The sequence below is a fragment of the Pavona decussata genome, unplaced genomic scaffold (assembly GCF_977016875.1).
Source record: "Pavona decussata unplaced genomic scaffold, jaPavDecu1.1 SCAFFOLD_619, whole genome shotgun sequence".
NCBI lineage: Eukaryota > Metazoa > Cnidaria > Anthozoa > Scleractinia > Agariciidae > Pavona > Pavona decussata.
The window spans coordinates 265,968-287,853 of NW_028145867.1; the positions used below are offsets into that span (position 1 = coordinate 265,968).

At 38.2% G+C, this 21,886-nt stretch overlaps 1 protein-coding gene across 1 annotated transcript in view; it reads left to right on the forward strand.

Annotated features, from left to right (window-relative positions):
* The window catches only part of LOC146449160 (CCR4-NOT transcription complex subunit 1-like), a 42,746-nt gene that overhangs the window by 5,589 nt on the left and 15,271 nt on the right, over nucleotides 1–21,886 (forward strand). The window contains exons 5-38 of the mRNA XM_085101969.1: nucleotides 72–128; nucleotides 682–828; nucleotides 1,140–1,215; nucleotides 1,320–1,356; nucleotides 1,855–1,910; nucleotides 2,384–2,460; nucleotides 2,738–2,787; nucleotides 3,345–3,452; nucleotides 3,619–3,786; nucleotides 4,738–4,865; nucleotides 5,074–5,206; nucleotides 5,684–5,791; nucleotides 6,506–6,622; nucleotides 6,844–6,966; nucleotides 7,063–7,211; nucleotides 7,981–8,137; nucleotides 8,303–8,780; nucleotides 9,436–9,620; nucleotides 10,226–10,350; nucleotides 10,902–11,012; nucleotides 11,370–11,505; nucleotides 12,210–12,429; nucleotides 13,754–13,926; nucleotides 14,031–14,210; nucleotides 14,848–14,964; nucleotides 15,708–15,758; nucleotides 16,445–16,582; nucleotides 16,809–16,865; nucleotides 17,579–17,666; nucleotides 18,589–18,740; nucleotides 19,604–19,744; nucleotides 20,412–20,567; nucleotides 21,253–21,393; nucleotides 21,771–21,875. Coding sequence (XP_084958095.1) covers nucleotides 72–128; nucleotides 682–828; nucleotides 1,140–1,215; nucleotides 1,320–1,356; nucleotides 1,855–1,910; nucleotides 2,384–2,460; nucleotides 2,738–2,787; nucleotides 3,345–3,452; nucleotides 3,619–3,786; nucleotides 4,738–4,865; nucleotides 5,074–5,206; nucleotides 5,684–5,791; nucleotides 6,506–6,622; nucleotides 6,844–6,966; nucleotides 7,063–7,211; nucleotides 7,981–8,137; nucleotides 8,303–8,780; nucleotides 9,436–9,620; nucleotides 10,226–10,350; nucleotides 10,902–11,012; nucleotides 11,370–11,505; nucleotides 12,210–12,429; nucleotides 13,754–13,926; nucleotides 14,031–14,210; nucleotides 14,848–14,964; nucleotides 15,708–15,758; nucleotides 16,445–16,582; nucleotides 16,809–16,865; nucleotides 17,579–17,666; nucleotides 18,589–18,740; nucleotides 19,604–19,744; nucleotides 20,412–20,567; nucleotides 21,253–21,393; nucleotides 21,771–21,875 — 4,445 coding nt within the window. The remainder of the gene's footprint in view (nucleotides 1–71; nucleotides 129–681; nucleotides 829–1,139; nucleotides 1,216–1,319; nucleotides 1,357–1,854; nucleotides 1,911–2,383; nucleotides 2,461–2,737; nucleotides 2,788–3,344; nucleotides 3,453–3,618; nucleotides 3,787–4,737; nucleotides 4,866–5,073; nucleotides 5,207–5,683; nucleotides 5,792–6,505; nucleotides 6,623–6,843; nucleotides 6,967–7,062; nucleotides 7,212–7,980; nucleotides 8,138–8,302; nucleotides 8,781–9,435; nucleotides 9,621–10,225; nucleotides 10,351–10,901; nucleotides 11,013–11,369; nucleotides 11,506–12,209; nucleotides 12,430–13,753; nucleotides 13,927–14,030; nucleotides 14,211–14,847; nucleotides 14,965–15,707; nucleotides 15,759–16,444; nucleotides 16,583–16,808; nucleotides 16,866–17,578; nucleotides 17,667–18,588; nucleotides 18,741–19,603; nucleotides 19,745–20,411; nucleotides 20,568–21,252; nucleotides 21,394–21,770; nucleotides 21,876–21,886) is intronic.

Sequence of the window (21,886 nt, forward strand, 5' to 3'; positions counted from 1 at the left end):
TATTCTAGGTTTATTAATAGTTTAGATACCATCCCCTGCTTAGTTTTGACCTTGATTTCATTTTCTTTCAGCCGGTCAGTTTGTAAAACACAGGTTACCTGATCTTCTTAGGTCCTACATAGATGCAGGTAAGATATGATAATCTGCAGATCTATTTGTTGTGCATTGTTTAAGGAACACTTGCAATCATACACAATTTCCAATTCTACTGGTTCATGCTTGAAACAAGCTCCTTTTCTCTCTGCACTGTTATGTTGCAATATATCAGACACGAGGAAGACAGAGTGCTTCTTCTGATGTCCAAACAGTGAGAAGTGGGTTAAAAAAGCCCAGACACAGCCGAGTTTTTCTAAACCAACTTTCAGTCATTTGGAAATGGGATGAACCACTCTTTTGAGTGTTTGATGTAGAGCTTGTTAAACCATTAGTAAAAAGGCAAAAGGTCACCAAATTTTATGATAATAATTAAGATCACTCTTCCAAACTTCACGGTTTTGTGATTTCCTTTGTTTTCCCTTTTTGAATTGTTAATGAGTTTGAGAATGGCTGTTAATGATTTAATTTGTAATGTTTGACAACCCCTCCTTTATAAGAAGAACTGTTGTGCTTCTTCTTCCAGTTCAGTTTTTGTGATAACTACATGTATCATTGCTAAACTTGTGATTATCTTGTGAATGTCAGATGTTGGAGGTGTTCAGGAAGGGGGACTGACTGATGTTGCCATAGAAGTGTTGCATCGTCTTCTGTCTCATGTGATACACGGCCCAAGGGAACAGGTTGGAGTGGGAGATGACCAAGTAACGGCCTTTCTGGAAACATTGAAAAAAGGTTTGTGTTTATAAATAATAGTCTATATTATTATATCTCCTCTGTTGTTATAGCACAGCATGCAGAAGTGTGATTCCCTATTAATTACATGTAGCTTGTATGTCTTGTGATATCAACTATATCTTAGAGAAAGCTTGATAAAAAAATCAGTTTTCAAGTTGATCTCTCTTAAATTGGCCTTGACTTGGTTACCTTAAGTCTTTTCCAAAGGTTTGCAGGTCTACATTTATGAGAAAAAAAGGTAAATTAAAGTTCATTTGTTAATTTAAAAATTTCTAAATCTTAAAATTTGTTTATTTTGTTTGCTGCAGATTTTCCTAAAGAACGTGTTCCTGTAGTTCTCGCACCACTTCTTTACCCAGAGTCACAGGACATATCACCAGAGAAGTAAGATTTGTGAAAGTTAATCTTCATTGCATGTTTCAATAGTTTGAACGTCATTTAAAGTGTTGTTCCTGATTTCTCTTCTTTTTTTGTTTTTTTTTTTTCAGCCTTATCCCAGAACTGTCTAACCCCTCCAAAACTGTGGTAAGTCTGATCTAGAGTTAGAGGTAAAATCTTTGACAAAGGGTTTGTGCTCGGGATTTTTCGACCTAGTGCCCATGGGTTGAATTCTTATCACAGCAACATTTATCATTTATGGCCTTGGGATTCCACCACGGGTATTCTATGGATTCCCACATTTTGAAGAAATTAAAGAAAAATTTGTGTGTTAAGTAATAGTAGAACCACAAAAGGATGTGTTTAGGCTGTCATAAGGAACTGCCTGTTGGCCATTGTGCCTGGCAAGTCCAGAGAAGATGATGGGTTTCTGAGAGTTTGAAAATGACAAAAAGGCTGCATCCATGGAATTGCTTTCTTTAGATTATTACTGCCTGCAGCCAGCTTTGTTGAAGTTTAATAACAACCTGGTAAACTGGGACCCTTGCAGTGTAGTTTGCAGTCCCTGCATTAAAATCCTTTCTTTTCTGTTTTAGTGTTGATTGTGTGATAGTGTATTGATATATTTACCCCCTTTTTGTCTAGATGGAGGATGATTTAGCTGACCTTATGCAAGAAATAGGATATTGCAGTTGTGCAAGGTAGTTTGCTGGTCTTCATAATATTGTTTCCCTTTGAGACAGTGTGGTTTGAGCCACTGTTTGGCTCTGCAAGAGCTTCCAGTCTTCTGCTATTACAGTGTAATATTATTTCAAAAGTGAACTTGAACAGGGGTGTGGAAAAAAGCCTTAATAAGTGTCTGCTTGACTGATTGTCGGCATCCGTTGATCTGTGCCTGAAAAGTTCAGTTTGCAGGAGGCGCTAGTCAAGAATAGTTCTGGGTGTGACTGTAGACGCCCACACTGGGAGTGGCAGTTTCTGTTGCACAGACTACACTTGAATTGTGAGTCAGCGGGTGTTATCTGTTGGCTGCTCTTGTGTCTTGCACACTATTCTTCAGCTGTCTGCCTTTGCTAAGCTTCTCTACTGAGCCATCCTCTCCTCAGCTCCAGTCTGTGCTGATCACCCCTCACGTGACTCGTATTTTCATGTGGTAATTTTCTCCTTCTTGTAGTGTTGATGAATGTAAAGATACTCTGCTCCAGTTTGGTATTCAAGATATCACTCCAGCATCTGTGGCCAGAGTCATTGGTAAGAATTCTTACAAGTTGTCAAGAACTCACTGTTTGCTCAGTTTGTGTGGCGAAAATCATAGTTCATTTTGAGCAATTTACAATTAAAACAATCTAAGCTTTTTATTATTTGAGAAAAGCTTTTATTAACTATGAGCAGATTTCAAATAATATTATATTTTGACTCATTTAAACCTTTACATTTTAATAGAAATCAATAAATTATTTTGAAATGAAAGAAATTATTTGTATACCAAGATATCCATTTTTATGTGCTATCATTTTCTTTGTTGTAGGAGTGATGGTTAAAACAGTGTCTGGCCTAGGTGAACATGTTACTATACAGGTACAGAATTAACTTGTGACTAATTTACATGTAGGTAGAGTTTAACTTGATGGTGTTTCATTCCACTTATTTCATGCTTATTTATTTATTTATTTATTTATTTTGCCACGCGAAATAAGTTACCTCATAGGACATACAAGTACAATTATATGTACTAAAATATAAAGAAAAAGTGGTGAGGAGACCTTTTAAAGAAACAATAAAGCTTACATGTGATTAGGCCTCCTCAAACTATAATAACAATGAATTATAATTTATTATAATAATTTATTATGTACATGGCACTGTGATAATGACATGGCATAAGGTTGATAGAAAAAAATTAAAAGACATGCTTGGAGTTTTAATATTTTTCATAATCATTGATAATTTAAACCTTGAGGTGCCTCTGTGGCCATTTCTGGGCATTTTGTTGTTTTAAGGTGTAGGGCCCTGTCCACTAACAACGTTAATGTAACTTTACATCTTATAAGATTCATGCTTTTATTTCAGGGTAGAGTACTCACTACATGTAAGACATTATTATTGATAAATTCCAAAATGCCGTTACGTTACAGAATTATGGCAACAGCTCAGTTTCTTTGGATAAACTTGGACTCAGTGAACTAACTCCAGGGCCTGCTACATGGAATGTAGAAGTTTTTGTCCAGGCTCTGAAAGAATTGGTATGTAATTCAAACTTTTGAGAGCAATTAAATATATATATTAACTCCTGTCAAGGACTGTGAAGTTTTTCTTTGAGTTGCATGCTTATAACAAACTGAATAATACAGTTTAACAGTCTGGTAGTTTGGTAGCCTTGTCACTCATCCTGTTTTGTTTCTTTATAAGATTCCTCTTCTAAGTTGGCGTCAGGTGATCCAAGAGTTTGACTACCCTGAATTTTATGTTCCGAATCGTGAAGGACTCCAGCTTCTGTTCACTGCTTGCCACAGGGGATTGATGGAGATTTTCCCAGTGGATGTCTTGTATAGGACTTGGACCAATACTGAGGGCCAGGTAAGGATTGCAGATAACAACAACAACAACAATAACAACAATACTTTATTTCACCCCATTATTATTACAACAGAAAATATAAATATATACATACAATAGATGATAGGGGTGCTGGCTGCCCGAAATAACGTAAAAGTTAAAAATGCCAGGCAGCCAGCTGTAAGAATAGATATTTAAATGTTAAGGTCAGGGACACAAGAACAAACACACATAAATACACACAAAAATAAAGTTGAACAGAGTTAAGTAAAGTACCAGTAAATTAAAATGACCATAATTCTTACGTTGCAAAACAGTATATGATCTGTACTGAACTTTGAACTTAACTTTGAAAACATATAATGTCTTCCTGAAGGGCGCAGTCACAACCTGAATAATTGATGATTTTACTCCGTGCTTTCTAGGCGTCAAAATTCTTTTGTTTTCTTTCAAGTGAAGCGTCTGCAATTGCCACATGAGGCTCACCAGAATTATTGTAAAAACTGTAGTGGAATGAAACTTTTAATATTATTAGTATATTTTCTAGGCTGTATCACTGGTAGTTCGTAATTTAAAGGTTATTTTGCCAGAGAAGACATTAAAAAAATTCTTTTTACCTAATTGTCATAATCCAGCATGACATTTTAGCAAAAGCTAAGTACCAGGAAACATGGTCGGCTTGATCCCAAAGACAATTCTTAATGTTCAACAAAGGACTAGACTGCCACAAAAATTAGCAAATTGAAATGTTGGAAGATCTCATATCCTCCAAAAATATTCTGAGACAAATCCTCAAAGGAAGCTTGCACATAGCTGATCTCAGTCTATCAGGCTTGGGTAATCAAACATGTGACATTATGTTCAAATATATGCCAGTTTACAAAATACAATTTTAAAGTGTGCTGTCCCAATAATTGTATGGCTATAAAATCTTTTTAGCAAAGCTGACTCAAGTATGCTGTTCTGTTGTAGCTGTCCTGGATCCAGCAAGTCCTGTCCAATCCTGATGTGTTTTGTTTTGCTGACTACCCTTGTCATCCAGTAGTGATAGATCTGCTTAAGACGGCACCAGAGGATGATAACAGAGAGATAGCCACATGGTAACTGCAAAGCCCGTTAAAGAAAGTTGAAGGGTTTTCTCTAACCTTTTCTCCAAGAAAACAGACAGTCAAGTGACTTCTTGAATTTTTGGGTCTTCTGTGGCTTTCTGCATAACAAAGAAAGCCAAGAAAGTTTAGAAGATGAGCACTGTTTTGTAAACCAGTTTTTGTTGAAAATTAAGTCGTTGTTTATTTAATTTCCTCGTAGGAAGTCCCTCAACCTCTCTGAAACACTCCTGCGGTTGGCTGAGGCAGGGCATTATGAGACAGTCAAATCCTTGTTTGTTTTCCCTCTGAAGCACTGCCCTGATGTACTACTGCTTGCATTACTGCAGATCAATGTAAGTAAAACAGTATATGCCTAAACAACTGTTCAACTGTTCGCTATGCAAAGCAATGAATATTATTATTATTGGAAAAATTCTGGGCTAGTTTACTTGATTCACACTACCAGGAGAGTTCTCTTCCTAGCAAGGCTAAAGGTAACTCTGCTTGCAGGTTAATTACACAATGATTTTCCAGCATCAACATTTTTATGTATTTTTTTGAAATGTTGCAAATAAAACAGTTGATTTTTAAGGAGCCAGGAGCCTTTTTTTCCATGAAATTTTCAAATTTCTTTTTCACATAATAATCAATAATTGATTATTATTGTTAGTAGTTAAATTTTGTTTGCCCCAAACCCAGTAAAGCAAAACTTATTGAAAACCCACTAAAGCAAAAGCTCCAGTTCCAAATATCATACTTTTCTCTATCTTTATCAACAAAGGCAACAGTCTTGGCAAGACTTATCGTATTACTTTGCTGTTCATTTTCAGCCACTGTGGCATTCACTGCGAAATGAGCTTGTGTCACAACTTATCCCAGTGTTTCTCGCGAATCATCCTAACTCTGGCAGTGTTCTTCACTACGTCTGGCATGGACAGGTAAGTTATCATGAAGATCAGTGGCCTACCTCCCATGAGTTCAAGTTTAAGTTTATTCAAAAATTCAAAAATTTAGCAAAAAAGAGAGACTGGCCTGCAGGTAGCTAGAGCTAATCTAGGCGGGCCTGGTACGTAAGCTCTTCCACTGGGACAGTAAACTTGGGGACATTTTTGTAAAGCACTTCTAAAAACTGTCAGTACTTCCTGAAGACAGCCAAGCCTTGGGTGTCCCAGAGTGCTGATAACCAATTGCCTGTTCCAAAGTCCATAAAGGGACTGGACTCTAGTTTACACATTGTTCAAATTATTGTGTCATATGAAAATATGAATCTTGTTGCCAGAAAGATCACATAAAAATTACTAAGTTTACCAAGATTTGTATGTTTCATTGTGTAGTAACCAGGCTGCAACCTGCCAAATTCCATACGAATGTCTCCAATTCTGAGATGGCTTCCCCAAATTTTTCCTAACTCTGAGATGGCGTCCCCAAATTTTTCCAATTTTTGAAAGCCTTCTACATGGTTACAATCTAATGACAGAACCTCAAACTTGGTAAACTGGCTAATTTTAATGTGATCTGTCTCGTGATGGACTCCAGTTGCTGATTAAATAAAAAATTTAAAAACTTGTCCCCAGTCTCCATTTGAACGCCGCCATGGGCAATTACCTCTCTGCAGGAGACTTAACAGTTCTGCTGTCGGGTTTTTACTACAGGGCCAATCAGCATCAATTCGACAACTTGTTATGCAGGCCATGGCTGAATGGTATGTGAAAGGAGACATGGATCAGGGAAGGTTATCAAGAATATTGGATGTAGCTCAAGACCTGAAGGTAAATCAGTACTGTTAAATCAAGACAAGGATAATAATAAGCTCTTGCTTATCTATCCTATGTTATCATTAGTTCTCCTGAGGGTGACTCATGGTGAGTCACAAGGGGTCATGAAGGTTGTGGAGTCAACTTGGGTGTGGAATTTTTCCTCATACTCCAAACTGAACACATTTTACTGTTATTGGCTGTAACTCCCGTGTCTGTTTGTGTTGTTGCTTTAGGCCCTGTCAATGTTATTGAATGGCTCTCCATTTGTGTTTGTGATTGACCTTGCTGCTCTGGCATCACGTCGTGAATATCTTAAGCTGGACAAATGGTTAAAAGACAAACTCAAGGAACACCAGGTAATGCCAAAGAATTATAGAAAATGTTTTGAATCTGTCCTTCATTAACTTTAACCTCTTAAGGCTCTATTGACTCATGGTGTGATCTTCTAACAGGAGGTGTTTGCTCAAGCCTGTATTACCTTCCTGAGACGACGTTGTCCCCATTTATTGGGTGTGACCTTGGATAAAGAACTTCCCAAGAGTGTCCAGTTGCCACAGGAGACAGTTGTCACTATGCTTTCTTGCCTTCAGTCATTCGTGGGGTAAGGATGTTACATGTACAGGGTGTATGACTCCTTAAAAGCTCTTCCACATCTAATTGAGACAAGTTTAATTTTCATAATACGCTTTTCATAACTGCCATTGTAGTAAAGGTAAGTGCTGGCTATTCTTGAATTTCACTTGCTGAAAAAGGCACATTTACATGATGGGAGAAGATGGTATGAACCTTACAAAAGTGTTATGGTACTGATCATTTTTTGAAAAGAAACACCTGTGCTGTTCTGGGGCCATACACACCTATGGACTAAGAACAGCTCAAATATTGCTTCACAAAAATTATCAGCACTGTACTACTTTTAATAGGTGCCTTTGGAGCCACAATAACACAGTCAGGTATTTCTTTACAAAAAATTAATGGTACCGCTTACAACACCTTTTAATAGGTCTGTTAGATTTTTTGGGCATTGTGTAATAGCCCAATTTTGATATATTAAAATTCAGCCTGAAACCATAACATCACTTCGAGGCTCCGGGGAATAAATTGTAGAGTTTATATGCCTTGGGTTTATTTCCCGGAGCCTCGCAGTGATTGTTATGGTTTCAGGCTGAATTTTAATATATCGAAATTAGGCCATCGACTCTTACCTATCACTGGCCAGGGTTTGCACAATCTTGAAAAGCTTTTGACTTACGCAGTTGTCCTAAGAAGGTTTTCAATCTGAAGGTTTTGGCTCTTCCACTCTATTCAGCGGAAGGAAAATCCATGGGGGTTGTTATACAGACTGAGTTTTGCCGTACTGTATTTTGCAGGCAAGCATCTCCTGAGTTGGCAGACACCATCAGTCAGATGTTAACAAACCATGGTCCACTGGTCAAGGTGCGGCCCAGTGCGGCTGTGGTAGGGATTCCATTTAAACGGCAGGGAAGCTTGGATGGGGGACAACTGCCAGCAAGCTTGTCTGGACAGGTGAGTTCAGTGGAGGTAATGTCAAAGCCTTGGGTTTCTACTTACAACTTCTACAAGCCTTCAACCTGTCCATACTTTGACTGAGAATTAAATGGCACCCAGTTAGCTGGTATGTAGCTACAGAGAAAGTTTAAATTAATTTTGATAAGGCATGTTTTCTTCCAGCTTGATCCTCTGACAGGGCTCAACCTTCCCCCTTCTTCACTCCCCACTACTCCAGCCACGCCCACCTCCCAGCTGCCGTCTTTCCCACCCCACCCTCTGACTGGTACTGCACTGGGACCCTCAAGCAGCCTTGGGGCTGTTGGCAGTATAGGCTCAGGCCTATCGTCACAGGCTGCCGTGCAGAAGGCACCATCTCAGCTGGGGCAACTTCCTCTCAGCACTCCAGTATCATCCAGCTCTGGTCTTCAGTCGCCAAGTTTCAGCTCCTCGCAGAACCCCTTGTTACAACAGCTGCACCAAGCAGGTGGTTTAGGACAGTCCATTGGCGGATCGGCAATGGATAATGCTAGGTTGTTGGCAGGTCTTGGAATGCCGAAACAGCTCGGAGGAAGTTCTTTATTACAACAACAACAGCAGCAACAACAGCAAACGGCACTTTTAACTCAGTCTAGGAATCAAGCTGATAAATTGCGCGCTGGTAGGCACCCTTAAGAAATGTTGTAAAGTTTGGCTTATTGGCTGCTCGGACCAAACCTATGTTATACTGTTAAAACAACAAAAAACATTATTTTATTATACATGATAGATTAAAAGAAGCATAACTGTTATTGTCATACTAAGAGGATTTCTTTTGACCCTAGAAGTCCACTGAGATTCGTTGAAAACTAGTCTGGACATACAGTGTATACATCAAAACTTTTAACTTTTAACATGCTCTTTAAGTAATCACATGATCCTATATTACTGATTTTCGATTATGATAATTTATTGATCTTTTTGCGAACAGAAGAATGCCAATGATACAAAATAATGAACCAGCTGATGTACAAACTGGCGAGCGCAATAAGGGACGAGGATAATCTCACACGTTTTAAGTCCAAATTGAAGACATTTTTATTTAGAGTTGCTTACAATACGATGTAAGGACTGTAAGAATTGTAAATAACTATTTTTAATTAATTATTTTTTATTTTTTATTTTTTACATATACAATTTGTTAGGCTCATTTGATCATATACACATGCTAATTTGCGCCATACAAACATTAATTATTATTATTATTATAAGGATGTTGGTTATCTGTGTTATGATTTTTTGTAACTGTAAATCAATTTCTTTGCTGTTTTTCTCAGCCTCCACAGCAGATGTTTCTCAAGTGTGGCCTGGCATGGACCAGTCATTTACAAAAGAGGTAGAAGATGAAGCAAACTCATACTTTCAAAGAATTTACAATCACCCACCTAATCCAACAATCAGCATTGACGAGGTGCTGGAGATGCTCAAGAAATTCAAAGATTCACCAGTCAAGAAAGAGAGGGTAGGTACATGTTTTACATTAATTAACATTGAAAATCGTCATTTGAAGCATAAGTTCAAATTGACAGTGATGTGTAAAAATACAATCATGTTCCTCAAATATTACAAAATGTATGTCTTAAGTACCTAAATTATGATCATCCAGGTGAGTGTAGTCATTAGAAGGACTGTTTGAGGTGACATTGACTAACGTTTCAACAAACTGAGCAGAAGTCATCTTCTTGACTCTGAAGATGACTTCCGCTCAGATTGTCAAAGTGTCAGTCGATGTTACCTGAATGATCATAATTTACTTACTTATGACATGACTCCTGGGTTCAAACCATTTACAGAATGTATTTGTTGTAGGTCAATTTGTTCTTTAGGTAAAATTGTTTCAAACTAGGTTAATTTGAACTCAACCTAGATCAGTTTGCTGATGTCTGTCTGTCTATCTGTGTTTTTTTTTTTGGCTGTGTTGAGATGGCTGGCATCTGGAAGTTGGAATTAGGAAGTACAATGTTCAGCACCCACAATGTCAGAGATAAGAGACAGATCTTGTATCTCTTGTGGATTTATGGATGTTATGTACTTTAATTTATCATTTCGTCATTGCTATTTTTACAGGATATATTTCTGTGCATGCTTCGGAACCTGTTTGAAGAATATCGGTTCTTTCCTCAATATCCAGACAAAGAACTTCACACAACTGCCTGCTTGTTTGGTGGTATTATTGAGCAAGGATTGGTGACGTGAGTTATATCATATCAATATCTTAACATAATTATTATTGTTTGTAATGAAAGTACGTTATCATTATCCTGAACTCCTATTTCATTCACCATAACTCATGGAAACATGTTGGGCATCTTATATGTTTTTGCGAAGCATTTGAGTGCAAAGACTAAGTTCAGTAATGACTTAGCTAAGGAGTATGATTCTTTGATTTAGTTTTAAAGCTGGCAAGTGGTTGTCTCCCAGTTTTTGTCAGACGTCTTTTGAAATTTATTGCTCATGTCTCATAATAATATTACTTAATTATTTTGCCCTAGATAAATTACATTAAAAAGCTTTAATTAAAGATGCCTTTTCTAGCGTATTAAAAATCAGAGAAATCACCTAATCACCATTAATTTTGAGAAGAATATTGTGTGTAGGAGATCCAGATGAAAGCAAGGTGTCCAGGTTCATGCTCTTTACGTGCTTTCTTGGGTTAATTAGGTAATATACCACCCTTTATGAAAATGGCTACTTCAATTTCTTTCTTGCTTTCATGAGTTATCAGTTAATTTTGCCATTTCAGATACATGGCCCTTGGAATTGCACTTCGTTATGTTTTAGAGGCTTTGAGAAAGCCTTTTGGCTCCAAGATGTACATGTTTGGAATTGCTGCTTTGGATAGATTCAAGACAAGGTAAATTACACTTATTTTGAGTGATAGATCACAAAGTCATTTTTTAATTTCTTTGCTTTTGCAGCATAGTGTGGGTTGGATCCCAGAGAATAATTAGTTCACAGGCGAAGAGTTGTGGAAGGAGTGTATAAAAATGGCCTGTTAGACTATAGAGTGTTTTCACATGACGTCACGGCGGCCATGTTGGTGTCCCAAAACAAAGAAATGGCGGCCATGTTGGTGTCCCAAACTAAACCTCTGGGAATTGAACTCTATTTTTATGCGAATACTTTCTTTTGTTTCAGTAAACCAATATGGCCGGTAGTCACGTGAATGAAAACACTCTATAGATGATACAATGATTTGTTTTTTCCGTAGGCTCAAAGACTATCCTCACTACTGCCAGCATCTTGCGTCAATCCCACATTTCATGGAATTCCCACCCTCCCTGATAGAGTACATCGAGTATGGACAACAGTCCAGGGAGCCGCTATTAGGAGGAAGGAATATTCAGGTACTTTAAACAAATAAATTCAAATATTTTGTAGGGCCTCAGAGCACTGTACTGCTGCTGGACTAAAAAAGAAGTCAGATATCCCAGAACATAACTCAAGTGTCCATTCTTTTATGTATCAAAGACTAAAAAAATATTGCCTTGCCAAATTCTTTTGATCCCCCAAAAAAGGCCCCTGGAATTGGCTTACCCCAATTGCTAATTTCACCCCCACCCCCCCTCCCCCCCAAAAAAAAAATGTCACGAGTTCACACCTCCCAGCCAACATAACTGAGCATTACCCAAAGTGACAGACACTTTGTCCTTCCTACAGTGTACATCCATGTCCTTCTCTTCGCCAGTATAATCTGATTCTCCTTTTCCCTTTTCATCTGTTTTCTATTGTAATATTAATGATAATAAAAAATTACATACAATTTACTTTAATTTTAATAATAATAATAATAATAATAATAATAATAATAATAATAATAATAATTTTGATGCATAGCCTTATCTAAATCTGCATTATTATGTAAAGTTAAGTTTTTCCGTTTTCCAGCATGTTTGTAATTTACTGTTATTTTTTTTCATTATGTTCTCGTGCTCGTCTTGTCCCGCCTCGACTAGCTTTGTGGCCATTTGCGGGACAAGCCCCTTATATAATCTGAATTTGTAAATAAATTGTTGTTGTTGTTGTAACTTTCTCTTTTTTCCTATCCCAGGACCCACTGACATCAAGGCTACTCAACCGAGCGACACCCACTCTGACCAGCGTTTCAGGCACCTCAACCTTCACTAGTACAGCAGTAAGCAGACCATTGCCGCTTGGTCCTACTATTCCCCTGGGACCTTCTGTTTCATTGGCTGCCTCTTTACCTTTGGTCCTTACAGTCACCTCTAATAGCACAGCGGTCTCCGCTGCCAAAACTGCTACTGCTTCGGGTAGGCCGGGAAATATATTTGCAGACTTACAATACTCTGTACACAGTACAAACAGCATTCAGTCTGGTCCATTGACTTTTAGAAATTTCTGTTAGATATAAACATTTGCTAAAATGACGATTACCTTACTCCATTTAAAATAAATATACTGGAACCTGCGAGTACAATGTAGCTTAGGGTAATTGTGGCAGGTTGCGAGTTAGGAGTTCATAATAACAAACAATAAATTCAGTTCAGTTTTACTCACACTTCGATATCAAATTTTTGGTTAGATTTATAAAGTATATGCCTTAAGTAATAAAACAATAAAGGAGATAGATGGAAATTAAATGGCTTTGGGAGGAAGTGTGCAGTGGTTTGGGGAGCATCGCTTTCGAGCTTACCACAGCTTACATGAGATTTGAAGATTATGGTGAATAAGTTTCTTGGCTAGCTATGGAGAAATGAGAACAGGAATTGGTAGTATTTGTATACATAACAAAGGAAAGGACTACAAAGCACAAAGAAACAAACCAAATGGTTAACAGCTGAAAAGTGTACAACATAACTTTTTAAAAGTGGGCAAATCAACGTAGTCCTCTTCATCTCTCAAAGAAGGGTTCTCTCAGTTTGTTTTGGACATTTACTTCCCTTGAAAACTGGAGCATTTTTTGGTGATATGAAACAGCAGCCCTTGTTACTGAAAATTTAGAATTGCAATGCAAATTTGCCTTCCTTATGTTAAGGATATATAGTTGAACCTCCCGTAAGCGACCACCCAAAGTGCCAAAATTTAGTGGTCCCTTATGGGAGGTGGTCGCTTACGAGAATCGAACTGTAGGAACTGTAGCGTGAAAAGGTCTGACACATCCCCTTATTAGAGAGAATTTATCACATACATTTTTATAGTTACAATATGAGCAGTGCTAGGTTGTCACTTAAAGTCCCATGTAAACTCTGAGTGGCATAGTACATACAGCAAACATGGAGATCAGACCAAGTGTCAAGTGGTCGCTTACAAGAGGTTAAAGATCAATGAAAAATAATTATAATGCTGTCACCTCAGAAAGTGGTTGCGGATGCTTACAAGAGGTGGTCATTTACGAGAGGTTCCAGCTTAAGGGTTTGACTACGAAAAATTTGGTGTTTTGGATAGGTGGTCGCTTATGGGAGGTGGTCGCTTACAAGAGGTGGTCACACATGGAGGTTCAACTGTAGTATTTTAGGCTTGGCACCTATTGAGCTCTATATATAAGTATTAAGCATGTTTACTTGATAATGAAGAAGAAAGTTATACATGCGCGCTGCACCTAGGGGCTTCATTAAGACTTTGACTTCTCATCAGATGTTGCAGCATCTCCAGTTAGAGGCAAGGAACCTTCAATTGCAAATGCTAACAACATTGACACACTGCTGGGTGCCACAGAAACCAGCGAAATAGTACAACCACCTGAAGCTGTTCAAGATAAAGTACACTTCATCTTCAATAATATTTCTCAGTCCAACTTACAGCAAAAGGTAAGTTGCATGACCCAACAAAATAACGAAAAAGTAGTAGGGTATTTTGTTCACAGCAAACACTGCACTGGATAATGGTATTGCTTTGAATTCTTTCTTTAAAGGCTGAAGAACTCAAAAATCTGATCCAAATTGAATACATATTGTGGGTAACACAGTACCTAGTTATGAAGAGGGCCAGCATTGAACCTAACTTTCACCAGCTATACTTGGAGTTTATGGAATCAGTAGAGCTGACAAACTTTGCAAGGGAAGTGCTTAAAGAGACTTACAGAAACATAAAGGTTTGTGATTAATGCTTATATCAGATATATTATAAAGTAAAAGAGAAACTGACCTTTCCCAGTCGTTAGAGCAACGGACGATCAAACCCAGAGGTCATGAGTTCAATTCCCGCGGAGGTCAGAGATTTTTTTCTTCGCCTCGTGTGATCTGTCATTTCTTTACTAGCGCTAATACTCAGTAGGAAATTCTGTGGTTCACTTTAGCACTTTAATGTAAACTGCATGGTTAATTCTATGATCCATCATTTGTGTCCTTTGTGCTAGTGGCACAACGTCCATTTGTACCTTTCCCAGCATTGCTGGTCATATATACATGTCCTGAATGTGGGGAATGTTTGCTTTAAGATTCCTTGTACAAAAATTAATAGCAATAGTCTCTTGAACATATTTTTTGGGCTTATGCTTCGTTTAACAGTGCTCTTCAGCACTGCAGGGCTCATTACATTTTTGATCAGTGTTTTGGGAGAATAGTCTCTTTTTTCAGGCAGTCAGAGTCACACTCATACTCTAGAAGTACAAACAAAAACAAAACAAAGGCTGTTTGATCAATTAAATACAATAGCTTAATTGAAAACTGAAATGCCTCAGGCTATACCTTGATTGCTTGACTTACATGTACATCATTCTCTCCTCACAGGTGCTTCTGCAATCTGACAAAGTTCCAGCAAATTTCTCGGATCGGTCATTACTAAAGAACCTTGGTCACTGGCTGGGATTACAGACATTAGCAAGGAACAAGCCTATCCTTATGAAGGTAAAATAATAATTATTTACCTTTTGAACCCTTGCTTGAGTGTTGTGATTAGCAAAAGTTGTCCAAATAACAGGAGCAGCCGCAGCCAATGATTCATATTTTTGGTGGATATCTGTTTGGAATGCCTAAATCCCAACAGAAATTCGGATTTTGTTGTGAAGAAAATTTGTTGATATTTTGTTTGCTTCAGCCAATCATTGGTTCAATCTTGCGGAGCAAAATATTCCAAACCTTTTAGGATTTAATAATCTTTTGCTCCTTTTTGTCTCTTGTGCTCTGATGTCTTCTAAGGTTTTAAAACAAACAAAACAATAAAGAAGGAAAATAAATTGCAATAAAATACATGTACATTTCAAATTTTACAGATAATGAAAAACAATATTTTAGTTTAAAACTGTGGTTGGTAACCTTAACGACTACAATCTCGGACAAAACGCTTAAGAAACTTTTTGTCGATCTGCAAATTCCTCTGCTACAAACATCAACAACTCACCCCACCCCCCCCCCCCCCTCCTATCAGTGTTGGTCCACCGCTGAAAAAAGGCTGAGTTATGGTCCGGCCTTCAAAGTAACGTTGAGTTAGGGGGAAGGTGGAGTGAAGTTTTAACGCTCTCCAGGCGGTGTTTAGATTAACTATATGCGCAAAATTCGCATTTGTCTCAACTAGTTTTGTAGAAGATTGTTGTTTCTGACATTTTGTTCCTCCTCTGTATAGTTCTGAAAGCTCTGTTGTTTCCTTGTAGGATCTGGATTTAAAGTCACTGATTATTGAAGCTTATTTCAAAGGGCAACAGGTATTGTGATGTTTCCAAAGTTTAAGTGATGTCTCTCTAACAGCCTCATATCACAGACTACATGTCTCTGTTATATGAGATCATCTACCATCATAGTTACCTGGAAGACTGAAGATCAGTCACCAGATTCTTGACCCTCACATTTGCACATTGCTTCTTGTTCATTCACCCCTCTTGGTTGCAACATTTTAGCTGTATTTCATTTGCTTGTGGATTTTTGCCTGCCCTTCCATCTTCTGGTTTGGGGCTGAGCGCAAAATATTCTCCAGGTAAACTGTTGCTTTCTCCACTAGAAATAAGTTTGACAGGTGCAATGATCGAGAAAAGCAAAACAGGTCAACCCGTGATGAGGTTGCCTTGGTTACCTCTCCATTTGGGGCTGCTTACCTTGCTTTCTTTTGCCCAGGTTACTTGTTGCTAGTACCTAACCTCCACATCCCCTTTGCCTATATTCAAGTTCATGAGATGTAGGGTGAGACTAAGTAATTAACCCAGTTACAAACATGTCACCTTCTTAAACTGTCAAACCTCCAATAGCATTCTGCAGTCTTTGTGGTAGTTACTTTTGTGCCTCCAGTTCCTCTGGACTGAGGTCATTGTTGATTTAACAAACTGCTATATTCTACCCATATGAAGTCGTAGCTTCATGTCTTTGCAATGCTCACAAGTTGTTTTCTTCCTCGCAGGAAATGCTCTACGTTGTGCCATTTGTTGCTAAAGTAATAGAGTCATCAGCCAAGAGTAAAGTGTTCAAACCTCCCAATCCATGGGTGATGGCTATTATGTCTGTGCTGGTGGAGCTGCACCAGATGCCTGATTTGAAGGTTAATCAACACAAATATATTTGCTTATTGCCTATATAATCCTGTATTGTTAGCAACTTTTGTAATTGTGTCTATTAAACAATGGAGTTGGAGCACAGTTGTATGGTTGTTAAATTAGTAATTAACATGAAGCATGGAAGGGTGTCTTTCAAACCGTCCTCTCACAGCACTCTCTGGCAATAATTATTGTTATACTGCCCTGAATTGTACCTTTGTTGTATTGCAGTTAAATCTGAAGTTTGAAGTGGAAGTACTGTGTAATACGCTGTCACTGGAGATGAAGGTAGGTGTCGAGCTAATGGGCAAAAAAATCAAATCTCACAACTATTATTATTTTAATGTCACATGGTGACTGTCTAATTTCAAAGATAAGCTCTTCCAAAAATGAGGCAGAGCACATCCAAAATTAAGACCCCAATTCAGAAGATTCAATTTCTTATTCCCAAGTTCAACCCGTTTTAAAACGTAAAATTGGCTCAGCACAAATGCCCTCCCCAAAGCAAAGCTTTCCCTGAAATAAACCTGTTGAAAATGTCCTCCAAACCGACAAATATAAACCCAATGCTTATTATTTGGAATTTTATGGTAACCCACGATGCACAAACAAGCCTTTTGTAACTAGAAGTTCTGGGGTGGCCAAAATTTTCAGTTGGACATTTCGGAAACTTTCCTTGTCAAATGATAGGCTTTTTTCCAGTCGTTCCAAACTTGCAATCTCATTGGTTGATCAAAAACCTTACTTGGTGATGCAGGAGACAACAGAAATGGAAATTTTGTGCAAATGGAACGGTAGTGTTGGAACGGAAAAAGTTGATTACCTCCAAACATTGATCATTTGTTCAGACAATTTCCCTTTGATCTGCGCGTACCATTTACATTTTAACTGGTTGAACCGAAAATTTTGGCTAAGTGGAAAGCGCCCCTGGTTTATGTGTGATAATTGTTTGCAGCGAAAAAAAAAGTCTTTAATTAATGTTTCTCCATAATTTTGAACAGGAACTCAAGGCATCAGAACTGTTAAAGGATCCTGAACGATTGAAACATATTCCCCATCAGCTGTCTTCCCCAGAAAAGGACAAACAACGTGAGTCAAAAGACTACATTGATTTTGGTGTGTTTAAATGCATTTTCACTTTGTCCCTTAGCTCTTGAGGTACCAAAAGTAAATAAGCGCGGCAGGCGCTAAATCGAATCATTACAGTAGCTCTTCTTTAGAGAACAGTTAAAATGTAACTATGTAACTTCTTTCGCCAAAACCTGGTTTGCCTCTAGGCTTGAACCATGCTTATTTGTGCACCCTTACTTACTTCATTTCTTCTCTGATTTTGCAATTTTCTAACGCACGTGTAATTCCATCTCCTGAATTTTCCATGTTTATTGCAGCATATGTTGCAAGCATGTGGTTCTGATTTACTGTTTATTTTCGCGTCTTGGCCATGTAAGAGTTGGAATGAGAGGAAAGAACTCGGAGGAGTAAGAAGGGGTTCTCTCCCAACTTCTGCAAGGCCAGTTAGTCAAAAATGTGTTTAAAAAATCCAAACAAAAAGACAATGAACACTGACTATTCGTTGATGTCATTTGTAAAATATTGATTTATATTACATACATACATACTTTATTGTTACCTCCCCAATGGGGCTTTTCAGGAACAATTATTTAAATACTTAAGTTACTAATAACTACACAATTAAAATTAATCAAATTTAAAAAACAATTACAACATTATCTAAACTTACTAATCGAGAAAAATACAAAAAATAAATGAAGTTCAGGAAGTATTTACAAAAGGTACGTTTAAAAACTTGAACAGAACGGCTTGATTTAAAAAGGGGGTCTAAATTGTTCCAAAGTCCATTCATTAACTAGTCCTAATGTACCCCTGAAAAGCTATAGAATAATTTCATCCAATTTTTCCAAAGTCTATATTTGAGAAAAATAATATGTGCAACTCTTTTGGGCGTCGGATTTAAAATGGCTAGATGGTCACGATCTTTGTTTTCCTACAGCTACTGTCAGTACCAGCTCTACCCCCACCCCCACAGGATCAGCCCAACAAGGACAGCCCCCAGTGGCTCCCCCACCCCCTCAGTATTCATATCAAGAGATCAACGTGGCCTCCCTGGCTGGTCTGGCTCCTCACATCCAAATCAATGGACAGGTTGGTGAAGCCTTGACAAAGTCAAATATGCAGTGAAGATAATAAAGCATTATCCTGGCAGATGTGGGGCAATTAAGGACGGTGCCTACTTTTGTTACTGTACATACGTTCTGCGCATCTCGAGATACTCGGGTTTCCTCTGGGTGGTGCCTACTAGTACAGGGATATTTTTGCGCGGTTTAAAACTATGCGGCGAAAGCGGAACTTAGCAAGTACTCTTGGTATCCAAAAAGAAAATTGGGGGAAGCCATGCATTTTTCAGAGATAATAAAGCTTCAATTTGGAAGAAAATGCCATACATTGCTTTGTATTTTACCGCTTTTTAGAATTATTGTTGCTTAATTATCTCTAAAAATGCGTGGTTACCCCCAGTTTTCTTTTTGAATTCCAATAGCCCTTGCTAAGATCTACTTTTTCCGCATAGTCACAAACTGCGCAAAAATTCTTCTGAATTAGTAGGCACCGGCCTTAATCTGATTTTTCATTCCCACTCCCAAGCATTTAAGACCAGATTGGACCTAGTGTATATTTAGAATGAAAAATCAGTCAAAAATAGGGGTATTATATTTAGCATAATTTGAGCCATCTTTTGGCCGTAGGTAGGGAAAAATCCCAAACATGTGAAATGCCCCACATCTGCCCTGGGCACCCAGCAGGTGCATTGCAACCTAACTTTAGGAAGGTAAACACTTTGCGATATTGAAAGGACAAACATCAACCGCTGAAACAACAAAGACTAAATAGAAACTATATAAAAATAAAATATTTGATAACAAACTCTAAGCTTCAAAATGTCATGTAGTTAAGTTGTCACCAGGGAGGAGTGGTTAAATTACTGATAACTTATGTTCGTTTATCTGTAGATCCCATTGTTCCAGCAGCATCCACATCTGAAGCAGTTTGTTCGCCCAGCTATTGAGCGGGCTGTGCAAGAACTTGTTCATCCAGTGGTGGAGAGATCCATCAAAATCTGCCTCACAACTGCTGAGATGATTGTGAAAAAGGTGAATTTGTGAACTCATCAAGTACTTAGTAAACTTCATAAATGAATTTGAAAACTATGGTGAATTTATCACTTGTTTTAGTTGGGAAATATGACTGTGTAAAGTTTAAGCACAATGTCTGACAGAAGTGCGATTATATTGCTACAGTCTTGGGTATTTTCGAGAGCAAAGGAAATGTTGAATCGATGTTGAATGAAAGTTTAAACCAATTTAAATTTGATTCAACACGCTTTCAACATTTTGGCACTTTCAACAATGTTGAACGACCTGTTCAAACGCCCCCGACATTTGGTTCAACAACAATGAAGTGTTAAGCGCATGTTGAAACAAATGCTGAAATCGTTCAAACGGGCCTTTATACAGAGAGTTTTAGGTAAACGTGTTTGGGCTGTTGATATAACGAGGGCTTCTTCAAGTGGACGTGCAAATATTCCTTTATTAAGCTGGAAGTTAGTAGTAGCATGATCTAAAATTCTATAGCAATCGGAGGAACATAAAGTGCGGCAGTTTTCAGATTATTTTATGTGTTTGAATACGTGAGAAGTCCTATCCGTGGCTAAATACTTACGTACGCGTGTGGAAAAATGTCGGGTAGTAATGTCGATGTAGCAGGCGTTACACCATACATAGGAACTTCACAGATAAGCGTTTCTTTGGTTCACCACAGGATTTTGCACTGGACCCTGAAGAGTCCCGGATGAGAGCAGCCGCCCATCACATGGTGCGTTTCATGACAGCAGGCATGGCATTGATCACGTGCAGAGAGCCGCTACTGATCAGCATCAACAACAATCTCAGATCAAATTTCCTGGCTGCGCTAAGGGTAAGAATGAATCCTTTTTCATAGTGTATGTGTTGTAGGTTAAAATGAATCCCAAGTTAAAGTGCTTTTAACCTAGGTTGATTTGTATTTTCCTTTGTTTCAGATGTAAATTACCCCACCTTAACAAAGGAAAATACAAATCAACCTAGGTTGAAATCATTTTGACCTGCAGTGGATTCATTTTTTAAACCTACAACATATGTTGTCGTAACAATATATTGTAAGACTTACGTTTTGTTTTGGTAAGGTAATTAATTAGGCCGCCGTAAAGAGATTCGAGTGCTGAGATTTCAAGCGTTACCCCTTCGTTGGAGCGAATCCAGAGCTCGAAACGTCAGCACTCGAATCTCTTTACGGTGGCCAAATTACGCGAACAACTCTGTTGAAAACCGTTTCCACTCTCCACTGACACAGCACCACAGTTTCTCTAGAAACTAACCCCCTTAATCTATTGTAAGAATTGTCAATGTCAGTTGAATCTGTGGTATTGGCGCTTGTGAAGCAGTGGCATATCCAGTGTAAAGTGAGGGCACGCATTCTTTTGTTGTTCGTTCTTTTAAGCTCCCCTCCTACAATGTGAGACGTTGAAAACGAAGAAAGTCGCCCAACCGACGCACAGTTCGGAGTTCATTAATAAAGTTATGTTATTTTGCACGGTAATCACTCCTTACCAATTTGATTTCAGGGTGCAAATCAGCAGCAAAAAGACATGATTGAACAAGCTGCATCAGTTATTAGTGAGGATAATACAGAGCTGGCCTGTGCATTTATTCAGAAGACTGCTGTGGAGAAGGCCCTGCCAGAGATGGACAAACGGCTAACTACGGTACGACTTGATCTTCTTCTTTTAAATGTAGTTTAAGGCTGTTATACAAAAGAATACTGTGTTTGCGCGTTAAAAAAGTGTGCTCTTTACCTTTCGAATCAGTTTCCTTCCTGGGCAGTTTTAAACTAATTTCTTTCAATAGTGCACTTACAAAAAGTGATTCATTCATCAGTGTTTCACATTTCTATTTCGGCTTGTAGAATTTTTTAATTTTTTTTTTACATAAAAAGCAGGTGTTTGACATTGGCTTCACAATGTTGTGCTATGTTGAATAAGAAGAAGCAGAATTATGGCTTTCCATCAAAGATTTGCCTTGATGTAATGTTCTAGTACCAGTTAGCATGTACAGATGTCACTTAGCACTAATGTGTTTGCAGGAGTTTGATGTTCGTCGTCATGCCCGCAGTGAGGGCCGGCGGTACTGTGATCCAGTGGTGTTGACCTACCAAGCAGAGCGCATGCCTGAACAGATCCGGCTTAAGGTGAATGCGAC